Genomic DNA, 14,102 nt, shown 5'->3' with positions numbered 1-14,102 from the left:
GGCAGCCTCCTCTGTTAACATTTGGGCTGCCTGATGTTTAGTGCTCAAGCAGATCTTGCGATATATGGACACCTCTATCCTCCGATAAAATAATAAAATAATAGATGAAGCAAAGTGCACTGATGATATGCACAACCAATGTCCATATAAACCAATGAGCTTTCTGTTAAAAAGCTTTTCAGCAAAAAAAAAAAAAAAAAAAAAGAAATGCAATGGAGTGAAAAGTTTTCAGCACAAACCTGCTATTGTTTATGAGCAGTTCTGTTCCTTTACTCCATGAGAATTTGGGTTTTGGAGCAGCCTTTGGTTTGCATTCTATAATGACACGACCACCTTTTGCGGCTAAAATCTTCTTTCTCATAGGATTAAATTCAAATGTTGGTGCTAAAGCTAAAGAGGAGACAAACAAACCAAAGACAGTGAAAAGTGCCCCTAAGTTCAAATTTTTGTTAAAACAAAATGAGTGTCACTAACCAAGGATCTTCAGTTCAGCATTTGCTTGGATGACTCCATAGTGATTTTCTGCTATACACTGGTACATTCCAGCATGGAACATGGTTAAACCTCGGATTTTCAGTTCACCTTTACCATACTGAAAAACAAAAGATGAGCCATGGTTAAAATATTCTTATTTCTAGTATAACATGACTTTAGGCAAATCCTTACAGCAGCACGCTCCCTGGCCACTTTAGTAGGTACACCTTGCTAGTAACGGGTTGGACCCCCTTTTGCCTTCAGAACTACCTTAATTCCTAGTGGGGTAGATTCACAAGGGTGTTGGAAACATTCCTTAGAGATTTTGGTACAAACTGAAATTATAACATCACGCAGTTGCTGCAGATTTATCGGCTGCACATCCATGATGTGAAGCTCCCTTTCCACCACATCCCAAAGGTGTTCTATTGGATTAAGATCTGGTGAGTGTGGAGGCCATTGGAGTACAGTGAATTCATTGTCATGTTCAAGAAACCAGTTTGAGATAATTTGAACTTTGTGACATGGTACATTATCCTGCTGGAAGCAGCCATCAGAAGATGGGTACACTGTAGTCATAAAGGGATGGACATGGTCAGCAACAATACTCAGGTAGGCCGTGGCATTTAAGCGATGCTCAATTGGCACTAAGGGGCCCAAAATGTGCCAAGAAAATATTCCCACCACCATTACACCACCACCAGCCTGAACCGTTGATACGAGGCAGGATGGATCCATGCTTTCATGTTGTTTACGCCAAATTCTGACCCGACCATCTGAATGTCACAGCTGAAATCAAGACTCGTCAGACCAGGCAGCGTTTTTTCAATCTTCTATTGTCCGATTTTGCTGAGCATGTGTGAATTGTAGCCTCAGTTTCCTATTCTTAGCTAATAGGAGTGGCACCCGGTGTGATCTTCTGCTCCTGTAGCTCATCTGCTTCAAGGTTTTTAAAATACTCAGACCAGCCCGTCTGGCACCAACAACCATGCCACGTCCAAAGTCACTTAAATCCCCTTTCTTCCCCATTCTGATGCTTGGTTTGAACTTCAGCAAGTCATCTTCACCATGTCTAAATGCCTAAATGCAATGAGTTGCTGCTATGTGATTGGCAGATTCAAAATTTGCATTACCAAGCAATTGAACAGGTGTACCTAATAAAGTAAGCAGTGAATGTATATGGTTAGGTTAAAGGGAAATCAAACTTTTTTCCAAAAAGCTGAAGGGAAGAAAAATAAAACCAACTAGATTGCAACTGCCATTTGTAGTTTAATTTGGATGCGACATATAATTCTTTACAGCAGATGCAGACCAATCATTTAATAACTGCAAACAATGTTGGTTTGATTTCTCCCCTGAATTTGACCACATATAATGGTGACTGCACAATTTCAGAATACGTTTTTAAAATAATGAACACAAGGCTCATCAGGTTAATTTTCAGTATATGAGGTATAACAACATGGTGTTGAAGTTCTTTTATTAGTTACCTATACATTAAAATGGACTCATCTGCTAATATGCTATACATCGGCGTATAACCCGCATGTTTTCCCCTGAAAATAGGGGGCAAATAACGGGTGCGTGTTATACGCCGATAGTGTACCTCGGAGGGAAACGAGCGCCGCCAGAATTCACTGAGAAGTCATCCCCTGTTTGCTCGGCTCTCACTCGGCTTTCACTTGTCTCACGTCACACACAGTCCCGCCTCCGCCACCGGCATTGGACCAGTGTTCTGTCTATCACAGGAGCTGGTCCAATGCCAATGGCGGAGGCGGGACTGTGTGTGTGACTGCCGACTGAGAGCCGAGTATACAGGAGATGACAGCTCGGTGATTTCCGGCACTGCATTGATGAGAGATGGTGAGGCTGTAGATGGGCATTAATCAGGCTGCATTGATGGGAGATGGGTTGCAGATAGATGCAGATCAGGCTGCAGATGGGTGCAGATCAGGCTGCATTGAGGCTGCAGATGGGCACAGATCAGGCTGCATTGAGGCTGCAGATGGGCACTAATCAGGCTGCATTGAGGCTGCAGATGGCCACAGATCAGGCTGTATTGAGGCTGCAGATGGGCACAGATCAGGCTGCATTGAGCTTGCAGATGGGCACTAATCAGTTTGCATTGAGGCTGCAGATGGGCAGTAATCAGGCTGCATTGAGGCTGCAGATGGGCACTAATCGGGCTGCATTGATGGGTACTGACCATGCCTTTGCTTCAAAGTGGTTTATTTAAAAAAAAAGTTTTTTTCCTGAAACTTCCCTCTTGCGTGTTATACGCTGATAAATACGATAATTTAACATGGGTTCTTAAAGTAACCTTGATATGGGAGATACATGGTTGGTGCCTTTGATGACCTCTTTCTGAGTAAATCACTGATCCAAAATAAGGAATGCAGGTAAGAAAATCAGAAAAAAATGTTCTGTATAAAGAATTCTGTAAGAGATCCATATTTGCATGCTTGATTTAGGTACTGAAGCAGCGTTAGCATGAAAGCTAGGCAACCAATAATATTCAGAAGGACAGGTCAGAATTGCAATCTATGCTCCTCTTGTGACAGGTTTCCTTTAAATCAGTTGATTTGTTAAAGTCAAATAGGCTGTTCACTTTGCAAGGGAAGTTGCACTTTGCAAGGAAATTAACTTCAGAGCTTAGTGAATGCGATGAAATTCCACTTTGCAAGGAGTACCCAAGCATTAAAAATTTAAAAAACATATTTTTAAGTGCACATGATTGAATGATGGAAGTCAGCAGAGCTTTACCTCATTCACTAAGCTCTAGTGAAAATTCCCTTGCAAAGTGCAACTTCCCTTGCAAAGTGAACAGCCTATTTGCCTTTAATAAATCAATGCAAAAATGTACATAAACCCTGACAAATTAACATATTTAATTGATCACTAAATATATCAGTAATAAGTATTTTGATAAACTTCATCTTTTGCACCATGTTACCCTGTACTTGGGGTGTAACATGATGTAAATGGAAAACCCCCTTCCCAAAACAGCTGCTTTACAGAGATCTGTGAATGAATAATCTACCCGTCCTATCTGTCACCACAACAGGCTGACATGTTTATTATTTATTTATTCAGGTAAAAAAAATAAATAAATGAATGTAAAAAAAATAATTCTTGTAAAAATATGTGCATTACGTTTTTTTAAGTGGACTTAGCCTTTAAATCTGTTTATTAAATCAAACAATTTACTTGTTCATCATGTCAAAAATTCAGCTTCCCTGTATTTTGTGCAAACTTCCTGTGTGAACTTCCAGTTCTTGGACTGCTGAACAATGTTATGAAGATAAGGGGGTTACAAATTCAGTAGTTTAACAACAACCATAAGAGGAAGTTGGTGGCTGAGTGCATTTCGGCAGATCTGTACATTCGTGGCATCTGTCAACCGGTCATCGATTTATACATTCATGAAAAATAATAATGTGAAAAAATTGTTCAAAAAATTGAGTGTGAAACAAAAAGCAGCATCACAAATGTGAGATATTTTCACAATATAGCGAAGGACAAAAAAGTGTTCAGCTAAAAATAAGTGATAGATGAAAAAAAAATATTAAAATATAAAACAGTCCAAAAATGTCAGTCTCTTGGATGGACCATAATAGTCATATATCTAACTCCATGATTCAACTGTAGATAGGAATGGATCCAAATCCTTCCACCAGATGAGTATGCCACCACCACAATAAATTGGGCTCTTATCAGAGAGCCCGGACCCTTTATTATGAAGGGTCAAACAGACTTGATGTAATAATCCCTGTAGAAATCATTGACAGGGGATGTGTGAAGGAACCACGTCAGGAACAGTTCCAAATTATCCAAAGGACTCCACCCACACAGTGATCATATAGCCAGGAAAGAGGGCAATAACCATTGCCTCACTCACTCCTCACTCAGGCTGCAGAGATGAAAGTGAGGCTTGAACCGCTTGGTTCCTTATTTAGTGCGATGGCAGGAAATGACCCAGAAGAAGTGCTTGTTCCTGCTATTGCGCATTCCTTTACATGTCTGGATGTTCTGTGGCAGCCGCCTTTCTTACATTATGCAATGTTGGTTTTAACACCCCAGTTGAAGTCCATGCGGACGAAACGCATCGGGTCCGTTATGCCTGCTGAGCCACATTATTTGTAAAGCGCTTTTTATACTATTTTGTCATTTTATATCTGGCCCTGTTTGTTGGGGCACCAGAACAATTTTTTATCGCATTAAACCTTTTGGAAGTGGATTTACACTATGTGGAGGATCTTTCTGTTTCTTCTTTGAGGGATATACGTCCCTTGGATGTACCTGCATTGTGTATATACACAACATCACCTCCATATCCATACCAAGGAGATTCTCAGATCGGGAGACCAATTTTGAGATGACCGGTGAGTAGCTGTCATCACGCCTCACTGCACCAGGACAGGGGTCTGCACCTTCCTTGGCGGGATAACAATCTTTGGATGTTCCTGATACAAGCCTTATTTGACTCCCAGCCTTCGGCTAGGGCGTCCACCGATTCCGGTAAGGGTTATCCAACCATTCATATATACCTGTAGATGTCAAGTCGGTTCAAGGTTCATTCCTGCTTCCTAAAGATCCGGGTGATGCAAAGTCTATCCCTGTCATTATTGATTCAGGGGATTCGACACACTGGAACTTTTTGAGGCCTCTACTAATATTTGATATATATATTTCTCAGAACTTCCTGACAAATATTAAGAGCCCAATTTATTGTGGTGGTGGCATACTCACCTGGAGGAAGGTTTTGATCATACTATTTACAGTTTATAATTTATACTCCTCTTTAACATCCTCTTGGGGATACGCTTTTTTATGATCTATTTGATGTCATTTATTATGCCACTTATTTTTTAGGGGTACACTATTTTATGTACATTCTTTTGAGAGCACACAGATGTCTGGTTATTAGTTCACCTGTCACAGAGCGTCATTCAGCTCCCTAGCCACATGTGCCCCAGTACGTATTTTTGACTGTCTCACGAGTAAAATACACTTATTCACATAGTAGAAAATATTGATGATCTCCTTACAGTGAAGTTACATCTCAATAAAAACTTTATTGTGCACTTACACCTCCAGACGATTATTCTGGTTGGTTCCTGCTATTGCGCATTCCTTTACATGTCTGGATGTCCTGTGGCAGCCGCCTTTCTTACATTATGCAATGTTGGTTTTAACTTGGACACTTGTAAGTGCAATACTTTTAATAATATTCAATCCTTAAGAGGTTTTACACTATCTAGCATTTATGTTTTGTTTGGATCTGGCTATATGGTCACTATGTGGGTGGAGTCCTTTGAATATTTTGGAACTGTTCCTGACGTGGTTCCTTCACACATCCCCTGTTGGTGATTTCTACTGGGATTATTACATCAAGCCTGTTTGACCCTTTATGATAAAGGGTCCAGGCTCTCTGATAAGAGTCTAATTTATTGTGGTGGTAGCATACTCACCTGGTGGAGGGGTTAGGATCCATTCTTGTCTACAGTTGAATCACTGAGTTTTGATCTTTGATTATTATGGTCCATCCGAGAGACTGACATTTTTGGACTGTTTTATATTTTAATATTTTTTTTTTGATCACTTATTTTTAGCGCAACAATTTTTTTGTCTATTTATACAGGCTGCTGGTCCCAGCTACACACAAACACCTGCGACTGCTAGTTGCAAAAATACGCTCCTTCTTGACCATGTACGGCTCTCTGCACCATATAATAAGTGGTCTCTTTTAACACATATATAAAATTATGTAGTAATTATCATACCAGTTTTTCAGATAAATCTGAATAAAGTGCTTACCGAGTCCCCATTTTTCAACCATCTAATGGTGGGAGTTGGCTTTCCCTTGGCAATACAGGGCCAATGCAGGTCACTACCTATATCCCTTTCTGTATCATTTATATGTTCCACCCACTCTGGTGCAGCTGAAAGGCAAAATTTTAAAAAATGTAATTTATGTTTCGCAAATACAGAGATTTACCAAATGTAATACAAATGTATAAGCATGAACTCATCACATAAATTGCTTTTAATTTATTTTCAGTTTTACTTTCCACTTTCAATATTTTTTTTATTAAGTTTATCAAAGACAACATGGGTACAGAAAAACTTTTTTAGACACAAAAGTTAATGAAGCACAAATAGTATTCATCAGAAAGTCTGTAGTATACTGTGGTCTCCAGCCAGACCCTGACACAGTCCCCATTCGCTCTTCGATCATGGGGGAGGGAGATGGCAGCCCCCCCCCCGCCACCCCTAATGAGATCTAGCTGTGCCGTGGAGGGGGCCCTCCCCCCTGAGGAAGTAACATCGAGGAAGAGGAATGATGTACACTCGACCCAAGCCGAAGCTATAGTAGACCATCAATTGAAATATGTGTGTTGGAACATTGTGAAAATGGTCATCCCAGAATCAGAAAGGGAGATCCAGTAGGCGTCAGAGTCAGCACTTGTGGATAACGCGGTGTAAACTATAAATGTGTCGGTAACTGTGCCCATGCGAAAAGGACATAGATACGCCCGTGTGGCGTCAATGTCCAAACACCCCAGTTGTCCTCTATGGGCCAAAAGGCGCTAGTCTGGTAATTAGTGCATCTGTTAGATTGCGGTCACATTAGGTGACCCATCCTTGGTGCCTCCTCAGTTTCGCTTTCCAAGTACATGTAAGCCCAATCACTAAAACCTTATATGACCTTTAAAATGTTAATGTCATTTCAAAAGCCATCTTTAATATTTTCAAATATGCAGCTTTTATTAAGCTAATAGTGATTCTGTTATGAAACTTCCTGTTCTAGGGTAACAACTGCCTCCCAGTTGTGCTCTTGAGTTGTCAACCTGTAACACCGGCTTCCAATGGTGGCTGTTTTAACATATTTTACACAAGCATAGTCCACTGTTGTCACCATCAAGAAAAGCTGCCCTGAGAAATGCCATGTATGTAGATGGCAAATAAAAAGGCTACAGGTGATCAGAAGCAACAAAGGATTAAAAATGCATGATACTACTTTAACAGAATTAATTGTTAGCTAATGTTCAACTTTAATGGATTTTCCCAGAGTAACATAAAATTTTACTCCAATTAATTATTACAGTAAAATGCATTGATCATTTCTCTACACCAGGGGTCTCCAAACTATGGCCCAAAGGCCACATCTGGCCTGCTATAAGGCTTTTTTTTCTGGTCCCCAGTAGAGCTGCATGATTCTGGCTAAAATGAGAATCACAATTTTTTTGCTTAGAAGATAGATTACGATTCTCTCACGATTCTCGCGGCGTAACATCATCTTTTACATTAAAACAAAAAAAAAATGGGCTAACTTTACTGTTTCATTTTTTTTTATTAATTGAAGTGTATTTTTTCCCAAAAAATTGCTTTTGAAAGACCGCTGGGCAAATACAGTGTGACATAAAATATTGCAGCAATTGATATTTTATTTCCTAGGGTCTCTGCTAAAATATCTATAATGTTTGGGGGTTCCAAGTAATTTTCTAGCAAAAAATATTGATTTTAACTTAAGAAACAAGTGTCAGAAAAAGATTTAGACTTTAAGTGGTTAAACTTCCTGCATTTACACGTTGTTCAAAAACTTGGCAGACTGCCTGGATTTTTTTTTCACAAGAAGTTTATACTTTTGATCTAAGGAAGAATTAGTTACAATGTTTCAAGTTAAAAACTTGGCAGACTGCCCAGATGTTTTCTTTTGACAGCTGATTGAGCAGATAAGTCCCTCAACTTGTTATATGAAAGAATCGGCAAACTCTGCAATAGAGATTGTCAGGGGGGTTGAATCGAAATTACGATTTTTTAAAGATTAATTATGCAGCTCTAGTCCCCAGAAAATTTTTCCCTATTTGCATCATCAATTTCGAGGGTGAAAGCGGGCCGGCCAGCACCATAACAACCAATGATGCAGAATGACCAGGACACAAATTTGTTGCTGGAGGCTGGCACTACTATACCATGGAAACACAAGACACTGATCTAGGGTAGGTTGGACTCAGTTTCTCCTCAGCATTTACAGGAGGACCAGCTCCATATCCCATCCTCTGTCCAAATCTGCTCTAAGTCATGCTGCCACTGTGCTGGAGATGTCTCCAATGTGCAGGGGGTACTCAGATATGATGGGGGAATTCTGATGTAAAAAGATGGATTCTCATGTAAAGGAGAATACTCTGATGTGATTGGGGGCTTCTCACGTGAAAAGAAGAGCTGTGATGTACAAGGAGGGCTCTGATGTGAAGGTGTGGCTTTGAAGTGGATAGGGGCTCTGATGTGATGGAGTCCTTCTGATGTAGCTGATGTACTAACAGATGTTTGACCCAGGAAATCTTGCCCTTGGGATGTGGCCATTGTACTAACATTTTGGAGACCTATGTTCTACACACATAGTTTACTTCACTAATACCTATAGTTGCAGCTTCAAAGTTTACCTGCAGAGACACCTGGTAAAAATGCCTGGTAACTCAATATCCAATACTTTTAAATTGCAGTAGGGTATGCAGAGAATCTTTCTTATAAGAGAGCAGGCTCAGAAGCAGCAGTCCAACTTAAATTTATCCCAGAAAATCCCTTTTAAATGTCATTAGTAAATGCTCTTAAGTAGGGATGTAATTCTACTACATAGCCTATGATTGCATGTGCAGCACAATCTGCTTTGATTTATGTATGGATCATCTAACAAGCGTACATGCCTTCAGTTAGTAATGAGATTTTTGCATTACAACTAAAAGGTGTTTGTCTCAAGGAATGATCATAAAAACAGTGTTAAAATGCAGAACTAATAGATAAAATCCACACTGGGGAAATAGCAGTAATAGGCCTGGCACTTTAATTTTAAGGAAAAAACTTTTTTCTTAGGTTTGAATAGAGTAGGGAGGGGGTTTGAACCACTGTCAGGTTTTTCTTGCTGTCTGGATCCCTGATAATGAAATTTTCTTCATCTAATTGCCATGATCACCAATGTCACTGGGAGAGTAAGGTTAAATTCAAAATTTAGAAATGAGGAATAGAGAGAAAATAGAATGCAATATCACCAGCACACCATGTTAAAAATGCAGAAAGGACATTTATTCACCACCTAATACCAGCAACATTTCAAGGTCACTAAGGATCTCTTCCTCTGCCAGTATGACAATAAACGACTAACAGACACAAAGTTTAAATTGATTACAACAGCCAAAAAGAAATCCCACATCCACAGAAATGCCATAGACAACCAATTGTTTGCAAACACAGAAAAAATAATATGTGTCTAATCAGTGCCATATACATAAAACAAACACAAGAAAAAAAGACCTCTCCTGCGCTCAGGTGTCCATGAACTGGATATGTGGTGCAGCCACCTATAGAAGTAATGCCTAGCGTCTTGCAGCCCTCATTTGAACAATGGGTATTCAAGCTATAAAAAATCAGAAAAGAAAGAGGGCGCACCAACCTAGTGCATTACCACTGATAAACTTTAATGCAGCATAAAAACAGTAAAAATTATACTCACAAACGAGCTAATAAAAATGGCCATCAGCCATTTGCACCGGTCTGATCCTCTCGGCAACAGGTCCTGGAGTGTAGATCCACAGAAACAGTGCTTTTACGCCCTTTTGAAAGCTATTTTTATTAGCTTGTTTGTGAGTATAATTTTTACTGTTTTTATGCTGCATTAAAGTTTATCAGTGGTAATGCACTAGGTTGGTGCGCCCTCTTTCTTTTCTGATATACATAAAACAAACAGGAAAAGGGTTCCTAACATGTCCTTTCAAAAACCGCCAGTTTTGTGAAATGGCTGCAATAAGCAAAACAGAACCTATATGCGTCCTGATAACCATAGTCAAATGAATGGTCCAATCACAAAATAGGGGGACACTGAGGTTGTCCTGTGTCCTGTAATTTTTAGATGATGGATATCACATTCCTTGGACGTCTGTTATGACGTCATCAGTCACTGCACATCAGCATCTAATGATGACATGGTCTGTTGCTGCATGGAGTGCGCCAGATTCTTTGTGTTTTTATCTTACAATGGGGACACTTTATCCCATGAAAATTGTCTAAGGGTCCTTTTACACAGGCGGTCCGCCCGGCGGACTCCTCTTTGCTCAGCAGGAGATCGCTCCACTGATCCCCACTGAGCAGGTGGATGACAGGTCCATCTCCGCTCGCTGTGCAAAGAGGAACCTGTCAGAGCCCGGCTCTCCTCTATGAGGAGATCGGATGAAAACGGACCGCCTGTCCATTTTCACCCGATAACATACAATCCGATTTGCCAGACGGATGGAAAATAGGGTTACCATCCGTCAGGATTTCATGGACGGGATCGCATCGGATAGCGGCGGTTGTCAGCAGACATGTCATCGCTGACATCCGGCGCTCCGTAGGAGTGAATGGAGGGTCCGATCAGGTCCACCTGAAAAACTGACAGGTGGACCTGATCGGAAAGCCCATGTGAAAGGGACATAAAAGGACATTAAAATATATGCTCTCACTTTCTGTTGAGTCTACAAGACAGGAAGTGTCTGCACACTTGAGACTTGTCTACAAAACCATCATAAATCTACAATACTACAAACACTAATTGGCACTTTAAACAGTGTTTAAAAACATGTGGATACACTACATGAACCCATGTCCATAAACCTCCAAGAGAGAAGTTCTTCAGATCCACCTAATAGCGAGGAGTTCCCCCACTAGACGCCACACTAAGCAGCTTACCAATGGTTGAGACTTCCAGGTAATGGGAGTTAAGATTGAGCTGGTATGCAGCTATGGCCAAGCAGATGATTAAATCCAAACTTTCATGAATAAGCCTTCTCATTATTTAGGGTCATACAAATCGTTGTTTCTCATCAGCTTACCCCTCACAACACAGCCTCACAATACAACACCAAACAAGTTTGGGGGGATGTCGGATTGCATGGAAGTCTAAAGGCTTCATATGTTTCTGCATCATATGTTTCTTCTTCGGCGAGTGTTCACTTTTCGTTTTAGGCTCCTTTGCACTAAAAATTGTGTGATTTGCATTGCAACTTTATCGTGCCACTTGATGGGACTTTTAAGGGGACTTTAGTGCAATTGTGATGCGACTTTGGATAAGTGCGACTTAAGCAGGACAGAAAAATTTCCTCGCTAATTCCAAATTTTCAGAACAATTGGAATTAGAATCGGTCGAAAATTGATTGACCAATTTGAGTTCTGTGTGAAGAATATCTGGTTGTTAAGCGGGCCGGGAAACCGGCTGCCACTTCCTTAACAACCGATGACTCATCCGCTGTCAGAGAGTTTCTGAAGTGTGAACAAAAGAATGCCAGCAATGAAAAAAAGAAATGAAAAAAAAACGCTCTTCGGGTCTGGTTTGGATTTTAAAGGGAACCCCACGGCAAAAGAAACAGCGTGGGGTCCCCCCCCAGAATCCATACCGTACCCTTATCCAAGCATCCAATCAGGGTAAACCTCCTGGAGCTGAAGTGGTTAATAAATCAACTCTAATGAGATGCTCTCCTACCAGGTTAGGTCAATTGCACCCTGCACGCATAGGATGTCGTCATTCATTTAACCCAGAAGACTGAGGACATTTAGGACAGAGGACAGTGCCAGATGACAGTGCCAGATGGCATGTGACCATAGCAGCAAGACTTATATTTATATTTTTATATAAAAAAATATCCTGGTCCTGGAGAACCATTTAACCACTTCAGCCCTGGAAGGATTTGCTACCTTCCTGACCAGGCATTTTTTTGCGATACGTCACTGCGTCGCTTTAACTGACAATTGAGCGGTTGTGCGACACTGTCCCCAAAAAAAATTTGATGTCCTTTTTTTTCCACAAATAGAGCTTTCTTTTGGTGGTATTTGATCACTTCTGCGTTTTGTTTTGTTTTTTTGCGCTATAAACAAAAAAAGAGCAACAATTTTGAAAAAAAAACAATATTTTTAACTTTTTGCTATAAAAAATACCCCCCCCCACCCCAAAATATTTTTGGTAAAAAAAAAAAGTAGGTTTGTGTAAAAGTTACAGCTTCTACAAAATAGGGCATATATTTATGGCATTTTTATTATTATTTTTTTTTACTTCTAATGGCACTGATCAGCGATTTTTAGTGGGACTGCGACATTGTTAGCGGACAGATCGGACACTTCTGACACTTTTTTGGAACCATTGACATTTATACAGTGATCAGAGCTAAAAATAGCCATTGATTACTGTATAAACGTCACTGGCAGGGAAGGGTTTAACACTAGGGGGCGATCAAGGGGTTAAGTGTGTCCTAGGGAGGTGTTTCTAACTGTGGGGGGATGGGACTGACTGGGAGTAGAGAGAGATTGCTGTTCCTGATTACTAGGAACAGCAGATCTCTCTCTACTTCCCTGACAGACTGGGGATCTGACTGCTTACATTGACAGATCCCCGTTCTGTCTCTCTCAGGAGCGATTGCGGGTGGCTGGTGGACATTGCGACCACCGGGAGGGCGCAGCAGCTCCAGCGTTGCGCCGCAGGCGTGGGCACCGCATAGCTCTTAAAGCGGCCAACGTACACCTACGGCGGTTTGCCCAGGAGAGCCAACGTGCCGCAGTAAAATGAAAGAAAGAATTAAGTGTAAAGTTGGAGTTTATGCTATTCAATAATTCACAAAAGGATACACATTATTTTGCACTTGCTAACAACACTGCTCAGTACTCCTATCTGTTTTTATGAAACAATTTTCAGAAAAATATTAGGAAAAGGTACCAATTTCTTACCTTGTACATGAACATATGCCCGGTTTGTATCTTTCCCCTTAATGTTCTCAGCCTCACACTCATATGTCCCTTCATCTTCTGGCTGTATGTTAAAAATTTTAAGCACAGCTCCCGACTGACTAATTTCAGCTGTGGCAGGCATTGCTTCGTTCAGTTTACGCCATCTGATTACAGGTACAGGGCTAAAAGTGAGAAGGCAACATATATCAGTGTTTGAGGGAAAAAAAATATATCCCTTTTAATACAATTACATCTCCCATAGACTTCCTAACAGCAACTTACCCAAATCTACCATGAACTAAAAACGTTGTTTACTTATCAAAAACATATTATGGTAAATAATCATTAAATTATACAAGAGGAATTTTGATTTACCTGTTAATTCCATATCTTGGAGTACAGTAGAGGACACAGGAAACGTATTCATACACCATGGGTTATAGGCTCATTCCTTCAGGTGATTGAACAGTGGTAAGCTATTGACAACATCCCCCCCCCCCCCCACAGTGCCTCCCCTATAATCCAGCCTCAGTTTTGTAGCAAGCAATAAAGAGTAAGAAGGAGAATTTAGGGAGCATGCCCTTTCTCCTGTACTATACTCCAAGATATGGAATTTACAGGTAAGTCAAAATTCCTTATATCTTAATCATACAGTACAGGACACAGGCAACGCATTGATACACCAAAAGATGTCCTAAAACAATGAATAAAAGGACAGGCAACAACTAGGCAACAGAACTCTGCAGGCCCAACAGGGATAAAAATTTACCCAAGGCTCAGAGTGGTGCTGCAAGAACCTTGCAGCTGAAACCTGCACCATCAAAAGACAAAACATGGACCAGGTAACTTGAATGTAGGAACAGAAGACCAGGTCACAGCTG

General features: G+C 40.6%; 1 protein-coding gene across 2 annotated transcripts in view; it reads right to left on the bottom strand.

The window, feature by feature from the left end:
- Nucleotides 1-14,102, bottom strand: part of CNTN1 (contactin 1) — a 296,184-nt gene that overhangs the window by 98,818 nt on the left and 183,264 nt on the right. For both annotated transcript variants that reach the window (XM_073619929.1, XM_073619930.1), the window contains 4 exons: nucleotides 13,222-13,403; nucleotides 6,292-6,416; nucleotides 475-592; nucleotides 240-390 (listed from right to left, as the gene is read on the bottom strand). In XM_073619929.1, coding sequence (XP_073476030.1) covers nucleotides 240-390; nucleotides 475-592; nucleotides 6,292-6,416; nucleotides 13,222-13,403 — 576 coding nt within the window. The remainder of the gene's footprint in view (nucleotides 1-239; nucleotides 391-474; nucleotides 593-6,291; nucleotides 6,417-13,221; nucleotides 13,404-14,102) is intronic.

Source organism: Aquarana catesbeiana, linkage group LG03 (assembly GCF_042186555.1).
Source record: "Aquarana catesbeiana isolate 2022-GZ linkage group LG03, ASM4218655v1, whole genome shotgun sequence".
In the NCBI taxonomy this organism is placed as follows: domain Eukaryota; kingdom Metazoa; phylum Chordata; class Amphibia; order Anura; family Ranidae; genus Aquarana; species Aquarana catesbeiana.
The sequence above is the reverse complement of the archived record's forward strand: the minus strand, read 5'-3'. Positions and strand labels throughout refer to the sequence as shown.